The sequence below is a fragment of the Cuculus canorus genome, chromosome 3 (genome assembly GCF_017976375.1).
Source record: "Cuculus canorus isolate bCucCan1 chromosome 3, bCucCan1.pri, whole genome shotgun sequence".
NCBI classification, from domain to species: Eukaryota; Metazoa; Chordata; class Aves; order Cuculiformes; family Cuculidae; genus Cuculus; species Cuculus canorus.
The window spans coordinates 22,069,559-22,093,732 of NC_071403.1; the positions used below are offsets into that span (position 1 = coordinate 22,069,559).

The following is a 24,174-nucleotide window of genomic DNA, read 5'->3' on the forward strand; positions in this document are numbered from 1 at the left end:
CCTTACCTTGAAAGTAAGTTTTAAAAACTGAAGTGTTACAAAAAAGATTTTAAATATCCTCACATAAGCAATATCACGTAAATACTTACAGCATAGTACCTACGTAAAATGTGTATCTACTAGTTTCCTTTGCAGTACCAATAGTGGCAGTTGTGTATGTGTATTTCGACCACAAAAATTGTGCTTCCCCTTCCCAGGCCACCTCTCTATTCTTTCTACACATGACATCCTCTCTCCATTAGTTTGCACAGCCCTGCCCTCTACATTTCTTCAGAACCAGTAGGACCTACTGTGGTAACAGCTGAATGCCTGAAGGTAATAGCTAAACAAATCACTCCTTTAATTTGCAACTCTTACATTCCTTAAAAAGTAAACAACTTTGAAGCACATGCTTCCTTTAACAACGGTACAGCCATAAATGCAGTTAATATATTCAAACCTGCACTCCTCCTGCTGTCATCCCACCACTGTGCATCTTTGCATCTATTTGAAACATCTTGTCCTTATTTGTTCTGTAATTGCTATGCGACATCATCTGCATTCTGCCTCATAATTCCATCATACTCAACAGAAATGCAGCCCCAATCTTGACTGTGATCTTTGGAGGCGAGAAGAATATGGGATTATTATTTTTATCACCAGGGTACTATTTGGAAAGGTCCTTTTCTGTGATGGATGGCATGTGTAATAGCAAGTTTGTGATCTTTGATAATAAGCATTCTGCAAACAGGTGAGAAGGCAAAGAGCTCACAGCCCAAACCAACAATGCAGGAATCACATAAAAAGTGGAATGGAAAGAGAAGATGGAGGAACATAACACAGATCAGACTCTCCTGTCTGTTCTGCAGACCTTAGCCTATTCAACTCACTCCTCCATGATTTTTCAGTTAGTTATCAATTTATTTATTTTTTTCCAAGTACAAGAGTGACTTGTACTAGCTTACAAATTGGACAGCCCACATTGTGACAGACAATACAGCTATATCACAGTAAACGAAGAACATCGTGCTCATTTCAAACCAGTTGCAGCTTCCTTCCCCCTGTCCCCTTCAGAAGCTGTTTCAAATTTACAGAACAAAAAGGACAGCATCGCACTTATCTCAAGGAAAATATTTGCCTGTAGCCATGATTATCTGTATCTGGTTGTTTATTTGTAATGATCAATCTATTCAAGATTTGAAGACCCTGCTGTCAAGAAATAAGCCCACTGCCTCAAATGTATAGTACTTTATCTCTTGTTTTTTATACTTTGATGATGGCCAACCTAAATAGAACTTGGTCTAAATATTTTGCTTGATTTTTCCCTTACGCGGTCTTCTTAATCATGGATATAATAAAAAAACAATACAGACTTGCTACTAACAAAAATGGTAATGTCTACTTCAGATTACTAACTTTTTTAAAAAGAAACAAGCCTTTGTTACTATTTCTGACTTAGAAGGTGAGTAAAATTCCTGATTCTTCCCAATACCTCAATGTTCTATATAAAATTTATAGCATTTTGTAATTTGAAATGGTATCAAATTGACAGTAAGATATTCAGTAAAATCAATAAAAACAAAGCCTTGCCTGTAATTTGATTTTAGTATGCCTGACTTAGATAAAACTAAGGGACTCGCACTGGCTAATTAAAAAAAAGTTAAAGGAAGCATTTAAGAAATTCTGGTTTGGAAAGCTACCACAAATCTGGCACTATGCGGACAGTTTCAGTTGATATTTGTGACATTTAAATAATGCTCACAGATTTCATTTTTTTAAGAAATATTCTTAGAGCCAGACATCTTAGGAACAGGTATAACTACTGTTTAAAAGCAGTCATGTCTGTAACATAACTGAAGTATCCAGCAATTAAATATCCTCCACATTCTCTTCTGATAAGATTGTTTAACTTGTACGTCATTTGGAAATGCAGTTGATGTGCTTAAATCCCTGTTATTTTATTTTCTACGAGTATCATCATAATTTAGGAAAAATACAAGGTACTGTTGTATGACCAATGGGCTCTAGTTTGCACTGCCGGTGTGAGACCCTTATCTTAGCAAACATGAAATGATAGAGAAGTGCTGGGAAGTGGAATTACCTTTTAAAGCATATGTAAGGTGAAGGCTTTTCAGTCCAACTGATGTGATTCACCAGAGACAAACAACAAAGTACTCTCTTGTTTATCTAATTTAATAAGTTGTTGATTAGGTTCGGTTTTTGTTTGTTTGTTTGCTTTCTTTTAAATATTGATGTGATGAGAAGAGATTAAGAGAGCATAAACTGGAAATCTTGCGAACACAATACAAATTTAATCTAACCATCATCCTAATGCTTGGACAGGCTGGACTATGACAATACACAGGGGACAATTACTATGGCTCAGCTGATAAGCTATAACTCACTAAGGTGCAATAATGCAATCCCTTTCAAACAGTTGCACTGAACAGGAGTGTCAGAATTAGGTCGCTGAGGTTACAGAAACCCTGCCTTTCTTTGGGATGCAATAGTATTCCTTTTTCCTTCTCGTATGTTCTTTGTTATACAGTCTACATCTTTATATGGAAGCTTATTCTGAAAGCACTTCGTAGATCATAAACCAAATGCTTCTTTTTAATTCAATGGTAAAACTCCCTCTGATATCAGTAGTGAAATAACTGAGCCCTAGATAAAAGCAATCGGTCATTCATCCATGACTGAAGTACATCTGGGGTGAAACACAGCAGCTATTTTTGCAGTTAACAGTACTATTGCAAACTGATCTATGGATGGAAATGCACAACTGAAAGCACAGGGGAATTTTAGGTAGATGGAAAACAATCATGCTAACTAAAATCTGGCAAACTCCCTAGAGGTAACTCCTTTATTCATACAAAAAATGCACAAGATTGTTTATAATTGTTCCGGATCTCAATCACATGTGCCATCCAAAAGACATGTCCAACAGCTGACAGTGCTCTAATCTCATGCTACTGAATAAATAATACTCCTATGTGCCTTTTTTTTTTTCTTTAAACTATTTAAGTGAACAGGGAACTATAAATACAAGGGCCGCACGGTTGGAGTTTCACGATACAGTTTCAGTATCACTAATGGCTAGGCTCAAAACTGTGATAAAATCACACACTTGTAGCACAGGTCTAGATTTGTCTGCATTTCAAGATTTGAAAATGAGCCTGTAAATCAGAACAGAGGACCTGGAAATTACAGACAATCCCCATTCTCATTGTTTCAAGCATTTAAGTGTTTGAGATCAATACTTTGACTTTAGCTCTTCATTTGTCAGTAAGAGATCAATACAAAGGCATACCTTCTATTTCCATACACAGTATTGTTTGACTATACCAAAACACTACACAAATTCTATAACAGTACTTAAACCACATCTGTATTACTGTGCTGTCAAATGCATGCCAGATTTCTTTTTGACTACTGAAAAATAAAACTTTTTACCTAAAATGCTGAAACCAATATCAATGCTTGCTTTTCATCTCAGCAGGGTGGGGGGAGGCAGGAAGCTTAATGTTATCATGTTAGAACTGCCAGTAGGAAGATATCCAGTTCATCAAAATAGAAATTTTAGTTATAACAGAAATCAACCATCTTCTTACTCAGGAATTGCCTTTTTACAGTCTAAAATTAAAGATGGTTCTTTTAAAAGTCTAGTAAACCACTTCAAAATCAGTGCAATTCCGATCTTTCCTCAAATGAGTTCAGATTTTACCGAGCGATAAATTGGATACTCAAATTAACAAATGAAGAGGCTAAACCTGAGTATTTCATTCATTGTTTGTGTTTAACTGGGCAGAAGCTACTGTTTCATAGGTCATTACTTAACATAAATACCTCTCTCCCAACAATGGCAAATTATTATTTTCCACCCAGTACTTCATTAACTTTTCTTTTTTTGGATGAGTACCCGTATTTTACAAAGAGCAGTCAACTGTTATGTGAGCTGAAGTAAAACATATCTGGAAGAACTGTACTTTATTTATCAAATTTCAGATTTCTAGGATTTATTTTTTTCATATGCAAATAAGAGGAACATAAAGATTAATGCATTTAAGTATTACAGTATTTACAGACTCATTTGGCTAATTATTTCCACAATATGAGAAATGCAGTTATTTTCACACAGCTGCAATACAGTATAACTTAGTTATATATGTTAGAAATATATCTTAGTTATAAATGTTAGAAAGTGTTTACAATTTCACAATGGATCAGTCATTCTTTAGTAACTTGCTACTAACTAATAACTTTAATACCTAACTACTAACTGCCCAGCTTTCTGTAAATAGTGTAGTTGCTGGCTCACTATTTTATAACTGATAAAGTAATATATTAAACACAATAGCACTGGCAGTTTTATATTTGATATCAGTAATAACTAATCAAGAAAATACTCCTTTTTTAATGTGAAATGAAAAATCTGTTATGTTTTGCTTTTGAGTCACAGGCTACCTCTGTATAGTTATAAATTCCAGCTGAAGTCATAAGAATACTGTAATAAAAATAATTTTCCTATCAAATAATGGGCTTTTCTTTTTTTTTACAGAGATCTTTCATATTACACTGCTCTGACACTTATAAGTCAAACATGAAATGTTTGTAATGAGCTGACTCCCTGAAGTCAAACTTAACACGTTCTTGTGTATTCACTGAAATAACTATGTTATTACTGAGGACTTAACATCATATTTTCAAACACAGAAATCTGAAGATATAACTCTGACCTCATGAAATGCTCAGAAGTTAGGAGTTAAGTACATTTTGTAGAATAAAGCCCAAAAAATCTGAAGATATAACTCTGACCTCATGAAATGCTCAGAAGTTAGGAGTTAAGTACATTTTGTAGAATAAAGCCCATATCCTTAAGATAATATCTATTCACTAAATATATTCATTAACATGACATGCAAATGTCTAAAAGTTAGATGGGCCATTATTAGCACTCTGGAATATGTAAGCAATATGTGAATTAATTTTTTAATTGTATTGAGTAGCCTGTGGCATTAAGAAAAAGAAAAGCTAAATGCCAGTATTTCAAACTGTCAGTCGAAATGAGTCCCAGATGTTAAAACATTAAGCAACCTAAAAATCAATTAACTTTGTTTTAAACAAAATCCTTTCCAAGGCAAGTTTTAATCTAGTGACTCAATCTTCCCCTCCGTGGCACAACTGAATATGGAAATTCTCCCTATTTAATACGTGCAGTGACTGAACTATGCAAATAGTATCTAGAACTGATGTAATGTAAAGATTTACATGTCTTCTGCCATTAGAACTCACTGGTTTTGGTTAAGATTTTAATGGTTTTAAACACAATATCAAAGAATACTTATTGAGTACAAATGTCAAGTTTTGTTTTTCTCTAAGAAAACAAGCACCATTTATCATTATGCAGAATTCTAAAATGGAAGAAAGCTTAGATTGTTATTATTTTGCATAAAACCAATGGAAAATATTTATTTTATAAACTAACTTAAGATTATATATAGCCTGCCTACTCTCTAAAAATGAAGAGGTAGAGCCCAATCTAAAGAGGATGTTCAGAAGTTTTATGAAACTTAATTTAAGAATGAGTACATTTACTTTATAAACATCTGACGTTGTTTTCAGTACAACATTGATTATGGCAGTTGCCTATATTTTCAATGAATAAATTATACAGAATATAGATTAAGACTTAGCCCCAGAAAATGTCCAGAAATATCAGAAGAGAGATTAACTGCTAAGGGACATTCACATGAGTGTTATACATTTAAAAAGGGAAGAGATTACATACCCCTCTCCACCAATTCTTGTTATCTTTAGACGGAAATCAACAGAGTTCAGGCTGGGTGGCTTCCATTTCAAAATATCATCACATCGACCAGGCTTGTATTTCTGAAAAAAATGAAAAAGCAATTTTATTAAGCTTATTGGTTTTTACTGATTTTAAAAGTAACAATTCAGTATTTCAGACTATGTTAGCTGTCTCTAATGAATTACACTTAGTGATTGGAACAATGAATTTCCATTACCACAGAGGTAGTTGTGCTTCACTACTTTATTTGCTGCTCCTTTGTAAAACTGCTTAGCCCTGTAGCCAAGCCATTGCATATAATAAAAAGCTGGGAATAGAAATAAAAATTAGTGTACTTCATTATCTCTCTCTGGATAATGGAAAATTTCAGGAAAGAAAATAACACAGCACAGTAACAAATGAAAACACTGATACATAAAAAACACATTTAAGATAATCTCAATATTTTTCAGCAATATTATGAACAATATTTTTGTTTCTCATGCTGTTGCCTGACACAACACAAAAAAGCCAGCAGTAACTATACTGTAAACCATCAGAAACATGCTCCTTTGCACCAAAGGAAATTAAGTTATGTAAAGGTTAAAGAACATCATTACATACAGGAACATAAATAAGGGAACATCTGTTCCATAAGGTAAAGGGTACACACTTGAACCAAAAGTTGCAAGGAGCAATTTTCTCATAAATTAGAGTTTTGTTTTCTCGTGGTCTCTCTATCATTTGCTTTGGTTTATTAAGCTGTCATTTTCTTCATCCTCAGCTAATAGTGACAGTCAACCTGCTAACCCTTTCCTTACTAAAATATCTTTCACAGCAACTGAGAAAATTAGAATTCACGTGGATAGGGCAAAAGTAAAAAAAAATTGAAGATGCAAAGAATGAAAATTTTTAGTTGTCAGATACTTATTAATCCACAATAAAGAATTAATCCACAATTTATGCAATTTTACCTAAAAATAACCCCAAGAACATCCAGTGTTTTTTGGTAACACAGCGATTACCAGCATGACAGTGCACCTATGCTGTGTTAAATAATGCAAAATTTACTGACAATCAACCTAAAAGTTCTAATTTAAAGTGACGAAAACAGATGAAGAATTTTCTGTTCTCTGATGTAAGAATGGAAAGCTACTCTTTCCAAAATAAATGCAGCATATCTTGCATATCATTTTTTAATTAAAAGATGGTGTGTGACTTTTGATAGATGATAAGAATCATAGAATCATAGAATGACTAGGTTGGAAGGGACCCACTGGGTCATTGAGTCCAACCATTCCTAACACTCCCTAAACCATGCCCCTCAGCATCTCGTCCACCTGTCCTTTAAACACCTCCAGGGAAGGTGACTCAAGCCCCTCCCTGGGCAGCCTATTCCAGTGCCCAATGACCCTTTCCATGAAAATTTTTTTCCTAAAGTCCAGCCTGAACCTCCCCTGGCTGAGCTTCAGGCCATTCCCCCTTGTCCTGTCCCTTGTCACTTGGGAGAAAAGGCCACCCTCCTCTCCACAAGCTCCTTTCAAGTAGTTGTAGAGAGCATTAAGGTCTCCCCTCAGCCTCCTCTTCTCCAGGCTAAACAACCCCAGCTCTCCCAGCCACTCCTCATAACACTTGTTCTCCAGCCCCCTCACCAGCTTCGTTGCTCTTCTCTGGACACGCTTCAGAGCCTCAACACCCTTCTTGTGGAGAGGGGCCCAGAACTGAACACAGTACTCAAGGTGCAGTCTCACCAGTGCCGAGTACAGAGGGAGAATCACCTCCCTGGACCTGCTGGTCACACCATTTCTGATACAAGCCAAGATGCCATTGGCTTTCTTGGCCACCTGAGCACACTGCTCGCTCATGTCCAGTCAGCTGTCAAACAACACCCCCAGGTCCTTCTCCTCCAGGCAGCTTTCTAGCCAGACTTCTGCTAGTCTGTAGCACTGCATAGGGTTGTTGTGCCCCAAGTGCAGGACCCGGCATTTGGCCTTGTTCAACCTCATGCCATTGGTCTCAGCCCAGCAGTTCAGCCTGTTCAGGTCCCTTTGCAGAGCCTCCCTACCCTCCAGCAGATCCACACTTCCACCCAGCTTAGTGTCATCTGCAAACTTGCTGAGGGTGCACTCAATGCCTTCATCCAGGTCATTGATAGAGACATTGAACAGGGCTGGAACCAGCACTCAGCCCTGAGGAACCCCACCTGTAACTGGCCTCCAGCTGGAGTTAACTCCATTGACCACCACTCTCTGGGCCCGGCCATCCAACCAGTTTTCAACCCAGGAGCGTGTGCGCCTGTCCAGGCCAGAGGCTGACAGTTTCTGAAGCAGAATGCTGTGAGAAACTGTGTCAAAGGCTTTACTGAAGTCCAAGAAGACTACATCCACAGCCTTTCCCCCATCCAGTAGTCGAGTCACTTTGTCATAAAAGGTGATCAGGTTAGTTTGGCAAGACCTGCCTTTCATGAACCCATGTTGACTGGGCCTGATCACCTGGTCCTCATGATAGTACTTAAGATCACCTGTTCCATGACTTTCCCTGGCACTGAGGTCAGACTGACAGGCCTGTAGTTCCCTGGATCCTCCCTGCGACCCTTCTTGTAGATGGGCACAACACCAGCCAGCCCTCATGGGAAGATGATGGAAAGGGGTTTGTAAAGGACATCCACCAGCTCCTTCAATACTCTTGGGTGAATCCCATCAGGCCCCATAGACTTGTGGGTGTCTAGCTGGGCAAGCAAGTCTCTAACCGCCTCTTCTTGGATCATGGGAGCCTCATTCTGCTCCTCTAACTCACAACTTCCCTTACTATTAAAGACTGAGGCAAAGAAGGCATTAAGTACCTCAGCCCTGTCTTCATCCCTTGTCACTGTTGTTCCTTCTGCATCCAATAGGGACTGAATATTCTCCCTCGTCCTCCTTTTCTTGTTAATGTATTTGTAGAAAGATTTTTTATTATCTTTCACAGACTTAGCCGATTTGATTTCTAGTTGGGCCTTGGCCCTCCTGATTTTTTCCCTGCACGATCTCACTTCCTCCCTGTAGTCCACCCAAGACGCCTGTCCCTTCTTCCAAAGCTCATAGACATTCCTCTTCTTTTTGATATCTCTCAAGATCTCCCTACTCAACCAAGATGGTTTTTTCCCCCCGCCGGCTCCTTTTCCAGAACATGGGAGTGGCTTGCTCCTGAGCCACTAGGATTTCATTTTTGAAGAGCACCCAGCACTCGTGGATTCCCTTGCCCTTAAGGACTGTCTCCCATGGGACTTTGCTAACCTGCCTTCTGAACAGGCCAAAGTCTGCCCTCTGGAAGTTTAATGTGACTGTTTTGCTAATCCCCTTCTTCATCTCACCTAGAAAAGGCAAGCTTCACATAATTGAAATCCAAATCAGCTCCAAACATTTTTAGCCATAACTCTGCTACACATGACAAAAACAACCTACTAAAAGCTTCTTCTGGAGTTTGAATGTGGCTGGCTAGAGTGCATCTTTTCTTATTTTTTGATCACGGCCTTTGTTTGGGATGGATGGCTTCAGGTGTTCTGTTCCAAAAGTTGGTATTAGAGCCACCTGCCCAACTTACTATTCTAAGCACACAGAGCTCAGCTCTGTAATTTCACCGTTATCTTCTTTTCAACGTGCAAATAAGATTTAATTTATTCTTGCCCTTAGGATAACAGACAGGAGCTCCTCTGATACCTCTTATTTATGCCTGCTTTCCTTCTTCCACATCTTTTACTTTATTCCTTCCCAGCTATCTTCTAGTTGAAAATTTTCCCTTGGAAAGCAACTTCCTGCAATGGTCCTTCACCTCTGGAACACCCACCAGATCAAATCAAGCATCTTTGTTTCACTCAAATAAAAAAAATCCAGTTAGATACAGTGTGATAGTAAAGTTATGAAAGTATGTTATTTTCTTTCTTCACTTCCTGCCACATTTCCCCTTCATATGATTTCTGTGCTGTAACATCAGCAGATATATGAAGAAAGCCAGTTGCACCTTTCCAATATGGGATTTAGAAAGGTATTTTTTAAGTAATTTACAAAACCAAGAAAGTCTTCCAGCAGTCAACAGAAACATTCCTTCAGTTGCCACTATCCTGCTTTTTCCTCCCTCATTCCTCCAGCTCTTTTCCATTCACCAGAAATATCTTAAAATCCCAATGATCTCATCTTCAAGTTCTTATATTAATGGAATTTATCTTGCTCCTTTCCCTTGCTACATCCCCAAACTAAAAATCTGCTATCATGCAGTATGGTATTAAAAACATTTACAGACTCATGGCATACATACTAACAGACATTAAATACATAGAACATATAAAAAAATATGCTCAGTAGAGCATTTAAGGTTTTCAGATCATAATTTATATATATTATATACATTATATATATATTAAATATATATACCGATTATGTATTTAAACAGATTTTGAAGTATTTACATTCCACTATAGAGGAAATATTTACTATTTTATAGTATATATTTAACCAGTTGTGTGCACTGAATGTGAGAATTACAGTAAAGGTGGGTGAGAATTACTATTTTATAGTATATATTTAACCAGTTGTGTGCACTGAATGTGAGAACTACAGTAAAGGTGGGTGGCATTCATATTTATTTTCCAGTTAAAGTTTCCTGCAATTTTCTTGTACTTAAATCTGACACAGAGACAAGAGGGAACTATATCCTATGTAAGTTTTATGACTAACATATGTTCCAGGAGTAGTAGGATAAAATACAGTTTTCAAAAAGACGTAAGTTGATGCTCTCTCTCTTCTGCAGTTTCTAATATGGCCAAAGACAACTACTACTCTAGGTATTTATTACCTAGTTCAACGAAGAACTATGGGGAACAATTCCGTTTATGACAAATCTCTAACAGTCTGAAAATTTAATTTGTAAAACAACTGCTACAGTAGGTATGAAAGAACACAGGGTACAGCTGAGTAGCTGAAGATGTTGGATAGGTGTTAATTTTGCTGTATGGAAATGAAGATCTGTCCTAATGGTTGCTCTCTGGTCTTTTAGCATGACTGAGGTCCTTAACCATCCCATAAATTTCAACTGTCAATCACACATAATCCTAAAATTTTGTATTAAGCCTCTGTGTGGCATGGCTTCTAATTTATTGATTTGCAATAATCTGCTGAGCAAGATTACTGGAGTATTTACAGTGATGGACTTATTAATATGTACTCAAATAATAATCCATTTCTTTTTAAGTAGGAGGCCATATTTGTGAGACCTCATGAACTATTAAGACTAGACCCAGACTAGCTGGCTTTAGAAAACAACCTCAACTGATTTAATATATGGCTTCTACATATCACTCCTTTAAACAGAAGATAAAGAGAGGCTAAAATAGTCTTCAAGACAGAGGATATTTATCTTGTGTACAGAAATAACTGTCTCAATCAAAAAACAACCCATGTTTGGTGTCCAGAAGTTAAAATTGGACTGCTTCTGCATTCACGAGTACAAAATATTTCCTCATAATCACAAACAGGAGTTTTGCTTTCCAGTGGAATAGACAATGCTATCAAAACACACCCCATCTTGAAAACTGAAGATTGAGATTTCTTCTGAGCCTTGAGCAAAGATGCCCCCACGCTCAGCTTTTTGAATTGGCATTGTATTTTCTCATGCTTCGGAACCAACACAGATGTTCCAGGTAGGATCTACTATAGGATTTTTCCAAACTCTTTTTCCAGGACTGACAAGTCACACCCTTCTGAAAGTCAATACAAAATGAATTTCACAACAGACAGGAACAACTACGCCAAGCTCAGTAACGAAAAGCAGTGTTTTGACAGGATATATCTGCATACCTGTAATTGCACTGCTGGATCCACAATTTTGATTCAAGTTAATTACAAAATTAATTGGCTGGTTTGCTTGCAGGGGAGTGGGGGAGGATTTGTTCTTTAAGATGGAGTTATATTTCTTGCTTTTACCTCTAGAGCTAGTACAGTATGAAACACACCTCAGCTAAACTAAACTTTTTGTCCTATTAATAAAAGAATTGAGGAAAACTTATCTCTACTGCACTTCAATTTAGCCAAAGAGATCTCACCTAGAAAGCAATGGCAATAAATATACACTTCCAACTATTATGCTTAGTTTTGACCATTGTCAAATAACACCCTTCTTGCTTCACAGCACTTTCCTAACACTGAACACCTGGTAAAGGTAAGTTACAGATATCTTTCTGAAACAGTTACAAATGCTTAGATAAGCGTTCAGACTTCAAAGCTCATATTAAGAACAAGTTACACAGCCCCTCCAGACTCCTCTGTTACCATGAAAGACAGAAATTCACAGAAATCTAGACTGAGAATACAACCAAAGGTCACATTAATAATCCCCGAGAAGAAGGTTTGTTTTTTTTAATGGATCAGTCCATACACATGATACAGCAATAGTAAGTTCTCGAGTTTGAATGCTAAGTGCTAAATCAATTTCTTGAAATATGAGTTGGAGCCAAACAAGAATTCTGCTTGTTAAGTAAGTGAAAATTTCACCTTAGATGAATCATTGCATACTGCAGACCTGTTCTGCTTGAAGTTAAGCTATATTCTAATTCCAAAACAAAATGTGAAGCAATCTGTCTGAGATCAAACTAGTCCCTGGTATTTTAAATATAGCATTCATAGCAATGATATCCTCACCACCACCCCCCCAACAAATATGCACACGTACGACTGGTTCTGAAACGTATCAGGTCCCATATCATCTCAAATGTAAAGTTCGTGTTTCAGTCTGAAACCTTCCAACCTACTCTAACCACAGAAATTATAACTCCACATCAAAAATGTACATTTACAAATCAGAAACTACCTCAAATCGCTTTAAATGATTGGACTATATGACCTCTTGAAGCCCCTTTCGACCTAAATTATTCTACAATGCTGTAATCTCTCTTTGGATGCTTGTTCTTTTAGCAGCTATATCGGATGCACTTCCACTAGCATTTTATGCAAAATTAAGGTACTTTCAAAGTAAAACTCCTAGTTGTTCCTACTCAGTACATATTATTTGAGATAGCTGGGCAGCTCCAATGCATGCAAATTGGATTCTATTCCCATAACCAAACTTGAAGTTTCACTTCAGTGACATACCCAAAGCACTTCACACCACGCTATGAACACTAGTCCAAGGCAAAGGCTGCACCATTGCAGTGCTACCTAGCACCTACCTAGCACAAACCTGAACTGTGAAGGCATCCTACAATATCCTGAAATGCTGCTTTAAATGGTGTCATAGAATGGTTTGGCTTCAAACGGACCTTAAAGATCATCCAGTTCCAACCCCCCCGCGACTGGCAGGAACGCCTCCCACCAGACCAGGCTGCCCACGGCCCCATCCAACCTGGCCTGAACACCTCGAGGGATGGGACAGCTACAGCCTACCTGGGCAACCTATGCCAGTGCCTCACCACATCAGCCAGTTCCTCAGGACTCTAGGATGCATCTCATCAAGTCCCATAGACTTATATATGTTCAGGTTCCTCAGGTGTTCACAAATCTGATCCTCCTCTACAATGGGAGGGTGTTAACCCCCCAATCACCATCTTGTTGTCCCATGACCCAGGAGGGGTGAGGAGAGTGGTTGTCAGTGAAGACTGAGGTAAAAAATTTGCTGAGTACCTCAGCCTTCTCCTTGTCTGTTGATGCAAGGTCACCATTTTCATCCATCAGTGGGGGTACACTCTCTTTAACCTGCCTTTTCTGATTGATGTATCTACAGAAGCCCTTCTGTTAGTCTTCACTTCCCTTGCCAAGTTCAGCTCCAGCTGCGCCTTGGCCTTCCTGACCCCACCCCTACACAAACGGGCAGTGCCCCTATACTCTTCCCAGGTTCCCCATCCCTGCTTGCACCACCTGTGCAGTTCCCTCTTGCCCTTCAGTTTGACCAGCAGGTCTCAATTCAGCCACGCTCGTCTCCTCCCTTCCCTGTCTGATTTCCTACATCTGGGGACTGACCGGTCTTGTGCTTCATGGAAAGCATTCTTAAATATTTGCCAGTTCTGTTCTGCTCCCTTGTCCCCGAGGACCATGTCCCAGGGGGTCCTACTGAATAAATTTGTATTCAATGGATGCTTAAGCAGAAAGCTGAAAGCCTGGGCACTGGGTATGTTAGTGGGCCATAATGAGGAGGAAGTTTCACTCCAAAAAACTGCTTTCATACGGGACAGACTTTGCTCTCAGAATTTCGTAGGAGGAAGACTGGGGTTAGTTTCTGGTACTGCATTCTGGGCAGGCAGTTTGGGCTGTGGGGTGTAGCTGACTCACCATGAAGACACCCACCTGGAAGACTACAGAGTGACTTCAGTTGAAAGTCTAGACAAAACAAACAGTTCATTTCTCACAGTGATTGAAAAGGAAGAGCTGGTGGGATGACCAAGAAAGAAGCTTGTGGCTTGACAAGAGGAGGAGGAGAAAGTTTCCTTGAGAAGGATGCCTTACCATCCTACAAAGCCTGATCAACCAGCTCTATGTCCCTAACCCTTATTAAATACCACCCTCCTGAAGCACAGCAGCCGCTAACAGAGACCACCTCACATTTCCCTTCCTACATGTCTTCCCTCACTTCTTCCACCCCCAAATGAAAGAAAGCCAGAAAATAGCCCAGCTCGCTCTTTCTTCTAAACAGCAACAGTGCTGCTACTTGTCAGCTGTAATTTCCCCTCAATAAACCAGTCAGACCTCCAAGGTATTCAGAGTCCTGCTAAGGTGGCAGACACAGGCACATACTAATTCAGAAAGAAGGTTGAAAAAAAGGGCACAGAAGACTTACCTAGGAGGGATGGCAAGTAGAGTACCATTGGGGAGTAAGGGCAGATGGGACAGAAAGGGATGGAGTTAACCAAGACAGCTACTGGAATCTGTTGGAGTTCTTTTAAATCACCAAACATAATTTGTCACATTGCAAATGACACCAGCATTTAACCACAATAAAAATGCAACAAATGGCAATTAAGTATCCTTGAAAATTAAGTATAAATATTAAACATAAATCTTTACATCTAATAATTTGAAGTTTCAAAGAAGCTACCTTACTATTTCATATTTTAGCACCATATGAAACATCTGCCATTACATAAATGATATTCTGTTATTTAGTGAGACTTACTTAACAGGACAAAGACATAAGAGCATTTTTCAAACATCCTAGAATGTTTCATGTTCACAAACAGTAAGAAATATTTGCTCTGTTGTAAAATCCACATATTTCTGTTACCAGTATTCTTCTGTGTTTTAATTAAATTATTTGCAAGCACTTTTGTATTCAACATGATAATAAAACTTTTACTTGAAAGGAAAAAGTTAACTACTGCAAACCTATAACAACAACAAACCTTCTGCACTTCCCACTCAAAACAGTGGCTAAATGTTTCCTCTGAAAGGCTGTACCTAATTTTGAGGCCTCTTAATATCTACAGGGCACCTGCTGCCCTACCCAATCTAATACTTTGCATTCAGCTGTGTAAACATGAAGACAGAATAATTACCCAAAACATGTTTGTATTTTCTTTCACTACAGACCCTGAATTGCTTTAAAGGACCAAAAGGATCAATTATAATCAATATTTTCAGGCTAGACCTTATAGAAAGATGAGCCAAAGAAACAGAAGTTGCTATCATTATTGACAGATTATGCGATTAAGTCACATCAATGGATTAAGAGGCCACAAAATGAAAAGCAACCATTAACACAACAGTGTATTGCATCATCTCCCACACAATGACAGGCTGAGAGAGTTGGGGTTGTTCAGCCTGGAGAAAAGAAGTCTCAGAGGAGACCTTACAGTGACCTTCCAGTACCTGAAGGGGCTACAGGAAAGCTGGGAAGGGACTGTTTACAAAGTCACGGAGTGATAGGACGAGGGGGAATGACTTGAAATTGCAAGGGAGAAGATTTAGACTGAACATTAGGAAGAAATTCTTCACGATGGGAGTGGTGAGGCACTGGCACAGGTTGCCCAAGGAAGCTGTGGATGCCCCATCCATGGAGGTGTTCAAGGCCAGGTTAGATGGGGCCTTGGGCAGCCTGAGCTAGTGGGATGTCCCTGCCCATAGCACAGGGGTTGGAACAACATGGTCTTTAAGGTCCCTTCCAACCCAAACTGTTCTATGATATTCATAGATTTTAAGACTGGAAACCATTACTGGGCTCACTGAGTCACTTTGCTGCATACCGGACAGAAAAACTTGAACAGTAATGTTTTGTATGTTTGCATCAATCTTATAATTCCTATTCAAAGTACAATAATGTTTACATGAAGCTTGTAATTCCTACTCAAAGTACTGCACACCTTTATGAAAGATATCAAGTGAAGGAAAAAACCTTAACATGTATCTAGGAAGATCACCACTGCCATTTATTACACTTGTGCTTAAAAATGTATGCTTATTTCTACACTGAATCTTGTTAATGTCTTAGTTTAGACTGAAGCCTAGCTCTCCATGTAATTACTTCCCTTTTTAAGATAAAATGACTAAGTCTGAGTCTCACTGCATGGGTAATTTTCCAGTTGGCGAATGTACTCATCTTTATAGTGTAATTTCACAAAAGCCGTTAGAAGAGTAGGCAACAGAACTGAATCTACTATTCCAATATTCTTTTCACTGCTTATTTATACAGCGGTATACAAAAGAAAGTGTGTATGTACTTTCTATTCTTTTGCATTGCATTGAAAGGTGTTGATAACTAGCTGGAATTATTCTTTTCAGATTCATGCCTTGAGCTGGGACTTAATACACTTACTCTTAGATACACAGCCCACATTTAGCTGCATTCAAGCACCATAAGACCCAATGATCCAGGTTAGCCTACATGACTGATCTTTTATGAAGACAGATAAGTTTGCTGAAGAAGTTAGAAATAGTAACAACATGACCATAAACACATATATACACACAAATAAATCCAAACCCTATCATTAAAATCCTTCATTTTAACATATTTCCTTATCGGGCACAAAAATAAAGTATGAAAAAACCCACACAAGTCACTAAAATCTACTTGAGGAAATAAGTCATGCCACCAACAGCTAATCTTTGACTCTTATCTTCTTAGAAGTACTCTGCCTTCTGACCCTTCTTACTTGCCTTATCAGTTCCAACTCCTTCTGTTCTTCAAAACGTCCATACAAACAGCTTACACCCTCCCCATATTGCCCATAAACTATCATTGTAATAGCTCCTATGCTTCTGCATGTATTCTATTTACGTTGCCTGGTAAAATGCTAAGCAAAAGGAAATGTGGCACCAGAAATCTCTTGGTCAGTGAGGGGCAACTGTGACTAATGCCTGCTCTTGCTGTATATTGAACACGACGATAAGAACTAGAAAAAAGATATACTAGTCTGATCACAGTCCACAGCACTTTCTGGCTGAGGAACAGAAAGTCCAGATCTTCTTACTGAAGTCTGAGGCAAACAGGTCATGTGAGAAGAATGCTTTAAGAGCAGTGGACCCATTCCTAAACTCACATGCTTGGAGGTGAAGGCAAACTACAGAGGTGAAGGCAAAGGTACGCTATGTCACTTGTGGTGTTTGGTGGTGATCACTGGTGATCAACACATCAGCCTCAGAGATATCCAACACACACAGCGAAAGCTGCTTTGCATATTGATAATTTAGGAGACAAAGGAGATAAGGTCCAAGAATAAAAGCCTGTAGGTTCAAAAGACAGGGTGAATGATTATGAAGACCGATTCAGAGAAAAAGTGACTAAATAAGATACTGGTAACACTGGTTTCCACTCATCTCCATCCTCTAAGTGGCTAGAAATAAGTATCACTGTTCGTATCCTCTCAGCTGTCCTGCTGTGCCCTTGTCCAGCATCTCCCTCCTAGGACAACCATTGTACTGCTCACAATGTATCACCTGGCCACCCACTATGTACATCCAAAGGCTCCGAGCCAGGTTCACAAACAAACAGATGACTCACAGAGAAAAAAAAAAAAAAAAATAATCCTCATTAAAATAGAGTTCTACACCATAATTCTGCAGCTTAGAAAACATCACATAGCCTTACAGCAGCTAATGCGACTCATGTGAGCTAACCATGATTGCCAAGGATGAGAACTTTCCAAGTTGCTTCCAATTAGAAATGTAACTGCGCTTCTAAGAGAAAGCTTTTTTCCTATAAATAGTTTGGAGAAATTCAGTCATATTAACAAAATGTTTGATACCTGTGCACTCAGTTGAGACAACTTATTCAGATTTGGCTTCACAGGAAAAATTATTTACACACAGGGCTTTCAAACCTATGAATCTGTATTAAGCAGTTGCCACTGAACTGAATGTTTAAGTACTCATTGTTTCTGAAGGTTGCGAAAAATACTTAGGTGCTTGAAATATGCATTTAGGAGCAGCAAAAATTATTACAGGAAGGCAGCAGAACAATGAGATGCTAAAGCTGTGGTATAAACAATGTTGGTTAATCAAGTTTTGCAGAGCCAAGAATTCAGAGACATCTAAAAAATTTATGTCAATGCATTCAATAGATTAAACTGTGACAATTGCAGGTCAGCAAGGGAAAAATGTGTTGCATTTCACTTGGCTGTAGAGATTCCGTTAAGAAAAGGGGCTTTAATGAAATCTCTTCAGTGGCACTCAGTGTCTCAAAAATTATTAGGATTCCTTTCTTCTTAGAAAAATGAATCCAACACACCCAGTACCGATCCCTTTACTGTAGATGTTTGACAGAATTTCTGCATAAACTCTTGAAATTTTAAAGCAGGCTTTTTTTTTTTTTTTTTTTTTAACAAACATGAGCCAATTGCACCCCTGTTTCTAAAGGAAAGACAAGATGCGATTTGTAAGTACTCCTAAAAGTGATCAGGCTAAGAGAAACTCCTGAGTAAACACCAGTACTTTCCAAAAACCTGTCATTTGTGAAAGGTATTTTAATAGTTGAGAGAAAACAGAAGAATCTATAATACTTTATGGAAAATACATACGAACACAAAATGGCTGCAAAACATCATCCAAATATTTTCCAATTTCATGCAAATAGTTTACACACTCTGTATCAAGTTCTTCACCCATTACAATCCGTGTCTAACTACAGGCAGATGCCCATGATCCCCTAAATAAAAGATGATGACATAATAAGCAAATTCCTCAATTTCAAAAAAAAATCTTTTAACTAAGAATAAAAAGAAATAATAAATGATGTTTTTAATGCTTAGTGTTCTAAATTATTGATTTGGAACTCCTGGAGTATCAAAGAGCAGTCCTCACTGAACATCAGCTTTTTGCCTGGTTCACTAATTTGATCAGAATACAGAGATATGCTGATGTTTAATAAATATTTGATCAGCATGAAAATAAGGTTGCTAATGAATCCCAAACATTATACAAAGTAATGGTGTCACATCATAGAAAGTAAATATGTAGATAATAACCTCAGAGGTTGGAAAAGATGGGGAAAAGACATGTTCTTTGGCTAAGCTCAGATCATTTAGTGTCTACATTAAGCCAAAGGGATGATAAAGCCAACTCCTGATAACAAAGTTTTAAATAGCTCCTTAGTTGACAGTGATGTCACCATGCTGCTTTAACCCCATACATTCCTCCACTTCAAATAGCAAAATAAGGAAAAATTAGAATTAACATGTATTCTAAGATAGTAACTTCAGCATATTCCGAAAACTTTTCCTTTTTACCTTTTAATACATTAGTACTGGTTAGCTAGAAGTAGCAGTTTTTATTGTGAAAATATTACTGTACTACAATTTGTCTCTTATAGAAATGTGACTTGAAACTATATGAAGCAGAAAGAAAATTGTTATAATCAAAATGACTTCTGAAATATTATGCTTAACTGCCATCACAGACTGAAAGGCAAAACATGCTATTAATATGCACTCACTTAAATACTGTAAGATTATGTTTTAAACTAAGCATTTCAATATTTGAATGCAAATCAGGTTTAGAAAGTTAACTTGTAGGCAGAAATTAATCTGTTAAGATTAAATAGCTATATTTCAATTGCTTTTTCCAAAAGTGCATCTGAACTTCAAGTTAATGCAATATTTATACTGGAGTTCTTTGGCAATTACTGGGCTACATGTCTTCTACTCTTGCACTTTAATTTAGCTTTATACCTCTGGCTTCATTAAACATCTTGTTTCATGACTATACTAATAGCTTTTCTCAATATTCCATTAAGCAAGGAGAAAAATTATGAGGAAATTTTCTTCATAACTAACATCATTTACATATCAATCCTATTCATATTTGATAAATGAAGTTCGGTTCACAGCCAAAAAAATCCATGTTTATAGTTATCAGAATGTAGCAGCCCAAAATTACTCATTGCTCTTTCCTTCCGCTCACCCTCCCACCTCCCAGCACATCGCTGTAACCTATTCTCAGTCACTTCTGCTTGTATTCAGTCTTTCACTCAAAATCATAATCTGGAACTAGAAACTCTAATACTTGGTCTGAAACAAAGCTGAAAAAGTAAATGGCTTCAGATTGTTGGCTAACATATATATATGTGATCCACAATGGACTAACTGGTGTCTTCAACTGCCTTCAACTCTAAATTCTGCTTTTGGCAAACTGAGAAGCTACATACTGCTGTGACAAACAAAATGTCCTGATAACTGAGCTATCATCCCCGCAGCCAAAGGATCTGTTGATGGTCCATGGTTGCTACTTAAGGTATTGGATTTATATTACTATTGAGAACTTTGCAATTTTCTTATTTTTCACCATACAGTATTTATAATCTCTTTAAAATACATTCTGCATAAGTCTTCAGGAAAAATAAACCCAACAATAAAAGCAATCAAGACAACTGAATTTTTCTTCTGTTACTTTATTTTGTTCCCTTTATTTCTCTTTGTATCACTAACTTGAACTGAGATGGCCTCAGCGTGTAATCAGTGTAAACTGCCACCAGGATGCCAGTGACTACAGAATACTATTGTATTTATTTATGCAGACAAAATTTTCTTTCAAACTAAGCTTCACAACTCTCCAACAGCCTTAAGCAGAAATTAATATAACAGAAAAAGATCAAGCCTACGTAATTTTTCTTCAGCCATATGTTGATTTCCTTTGCCCACCCCTCTAGAAACAAAGATTAACAAACCCAGAGGTACAAAGCTAAATAGCTTAATACAACTGTCTAGAAAGACTAATAGGAGTTAGGCTAAATTAAAGTTTCACCCTGATCTCCAAAAGACCCTATGAAATACAGGCTAAAATCAATCTTCCTTCATTTCCAACCACCTTTTCTAGCAAAACAATCAGCTACTTCCTCTCATGTGATCAGGAAACCCTATTCTTCCTAAAGATTTCAACACAATTTTTGCTAAAAACTACAGGAGTTAGCTTGGCACAAAGCCCAAAGGTTATGTTTACCTTTAATTATTTTTAAGAAGGCCATAATCATTGAAGACTTTGGGTGAAATCCAGTCTAACTCAGACACAGAGACATGGGAGTTCCAGTTGCTTAATAAAGCAGCTCTCCAATAAGCACTTATTTCCCTTGCGGCAAATGGAGAAAGATGAGTATCTGAAACTTTACACGTGTTTATATACCTAAACTAGGAGGAAAGGACTCCCTCTTACTTGCTCCTCCTCACTCAATATATATAGTACTTAGGCATTTCCTCTTTTCAGATTCAGACACTCAAAGTCATTATATTACCACATATCTCAAAGACTCAAACATTCCTTAAATAAGAACATTTGAGACCATTAATGCTGCTTTTTTTTTTTCCCACTATTCTTTCATTCCTAATTAGGTATTAACATACCTAACAGAAATGCAATATTCCCAATGACAAGCCACAGGGTGGACTGTGATGAAAGGCAGGAGCAATTTTAATTCCACTTTATTTATTAGGTGAATTGTGTAATTTTTGGTTGGTAGTACTAGAATTTGGAAAACGAAACAGAAAAACCCTCGGACAACTGTATTGCTAGATACTATGACAATGCTCAGCTGATGTTCTCTGTATGTACAAACAATAACCTTTTCAAAAACTAATCTACAGTTTATAACACTTCAAATTTTAACTGTTACCACTCTCTTTCTATTGTAGGTTTAACACGAGTATACCCAAATTCATCTCTGGAGGGCTGCTTAAGACATTACCTCTTAATTCACAGGTACAGAAGTTGCTGACAGACCATGAAAAGATGGGTCTGAAGTAAATTGTTGGGACAATAAAGAAAATACAGAAGCACTCCTGGCTCAGCTCCTTTACTTTTTTTCTCTTTTATTCTCCTAAAGCAATGTTTATTATTGTTCTCTTCTCCTGCAGTGACAAAACAAATCTTCAAAAGTGTCTTACAGAGATCACCTCCTCCTTAATCTTGCTTTCACACTTCTACTGTGAAAAAAACCACTTAGTTACATGAAGCCAGTGATGCTGGAGAAAACATTAACTTCCATTGCATAAAGCGCTAAGAGCAGTTGCTTCACTGTATCACTCGTTATATTCGCTTTATATAGTCTTTATATCTCTTTACATGCTAAAAGCCTTGTTATCTATCAGCCCAAACTTCCTCTCATTTCTCTCAGTCCAACAGCCTCAATCTCTCTTCATGTTCTGTTCTGTCACTTTTACTACTTCTGATCCCAACTCAAGCTTACGTGTAGTCACTTGAATTTACACCAGAGAGAGAGAGAAGTCAGCCTCTCAGTTTTGTGGATGGTTAGTTTGTGATAAAAGGCTCCTAGAATTCTCACAAAAGTTGGGATGAATCAGCAGGAAGTACTCAGTGCTTGAAGTCTGACAGCAGAAGCATCCCAGGTGTAGCCAAAGAATCTCCCTGAACTCAGCGGCAGTGCTCTCATCTGACTCAGTACAATAACTTGATTTGGAAGCTGGGTAATTTATCCGTATTAGAGACCACATTTACAGGAGCTACAACTTGCAAATTTGAGGCTTCATCATAACATCGGGTTTGTTGACATTTTTTCTTAAGCCACAATGATGATCAGTATATCAGGAATAATAGTTCAGCAAATTACCTTAGAGCTCAGAAAGATTAATGAAAACTACCAACTCTAAACAGAAAGATGCAAAAATATATTCCAAAATACTTCTTGAGGAATGCCAATCTTGAAAAAAAAGAACAAAACCTTACATCAAGAGGCAAACAGTGGCTATAGCTTTAAGCTAATCTGAACTAAGGAGAAATATACATGTACAAACTAAGCAATTGCAGCATGCTGGTCTCAGACATAGTTTAATTTCTCTTTTTAATTCCAGAGCTAAAAAGCCCCTAGAGCTGAACAGATATGCATGAAAGATGATGCACAGAACTGCCAGTGGGATTTTTTCCTGTGTTGCCAAACATGTGCTACACAAAATTGTCATTAAGGGCTAGTTTATTACATTTTACAGGGCTACAAATCTCCTTGAATCAAATATTCATGAGTCTTGCTTCGAATAATGCATCCTGTGGTATTTTATAAGAAACAACAGAAACTAGCCTTTTTCAACTACATACTCTAAAATACAGGTTATAAAATTATGTGGTTTAATCATCTTAAATTCATTATTATCTATGTAGATTAAAATAGCAAACCCCATATTTTACACATTTAGTTTCACAAGAAAAATTTCATACGACATGAGAGTAAATCCAACCAGTAGAACCCAGGATGTGCTTCGCAGTGCTTTTGCTTTGCAATTAGGAGGCTGATGTGCTTGGAGATGAAAAGCAAAGTGGAAAAAAACCAAATGTACATTGAAAAATCAGTATGTATTTTCCCTTTCAAGTCTGCTACAAGACTAATATAATTCAAAACTGAATTTTCAGGAGAGTAATTTGGATAATGAGAAGGGAAAACTCCCCCTCTAAGGAAGAAAACGATAACATGCCGAAGGAGAAAATTAAAGGGTTATGCTCACTCTTTGTGAGAAATTAATCTTTGTAGTTCTGACTTAGGAATAAGTAAGTCAGTGGCTCTGGATAGAGGTTAAGTTGAACAGCGCTATTTACTGAGCACTGCAAGTAAAAGGAAAAGAAGTGTAGGTTGCATTTAAATAAAGCCACTCAAAGAACTCCACTTACTGTAACCATTAGTTGTCATCCTTAGTGAGCAACATCTGTCATCAAAAGCAGGGACTGAGCAACTGCTACGAAGAACCTCCTCAAACTTCTCTGCCAGCAAGGAACTTTCATTCTGCTAACGGCAGAAGGGCTTCTGACAGTTCCCAATCTCTGTCACTTTTTCTTCTTTCCCTACTCTTAAATTTTTCCTCTCCTTTATACCAAATATGTAACTGTTTATGTAGCTACGCTGTGAGCAGGCAAGAGGCTGGTGCAGAGAATCACAGAAAGGGGTAAGTGACAGCTGCCATTTGCAAAAACAAATGTTAACAGGTTTAGCAGCCTTTAACGTTGCTACAAGCAATGATG

General features: G+C 37.7%; 1 protein-coding gene across 4 annotated transcripts in view; it reads right to left on the reverse strand.

Annotated features, from left to right (window-relative positions):
• RNGTT (RNA guanylyltransferase and 5'-phosphatase) overlaps nt 1–24,174 on the reverse strand; it is a 184,440-nt gene that overhangs the window by 57,866 nt on the left and 102,400 nt on the right. For all 4 annotated transcript variants that reach the window (XM_054063260.1, XM_054063263.1, XM_054063262.1 and 1 more), the window contains one exon: nt 5,768–5,868. In XM_054063260.1, coding sequence (XP_053919235.1) covers nt 5,768–5,868 — 101 coding nt within the window. The remainder of the gene's footprint in view (nt 1–5,767; nt 5,869–24,174) is intronic.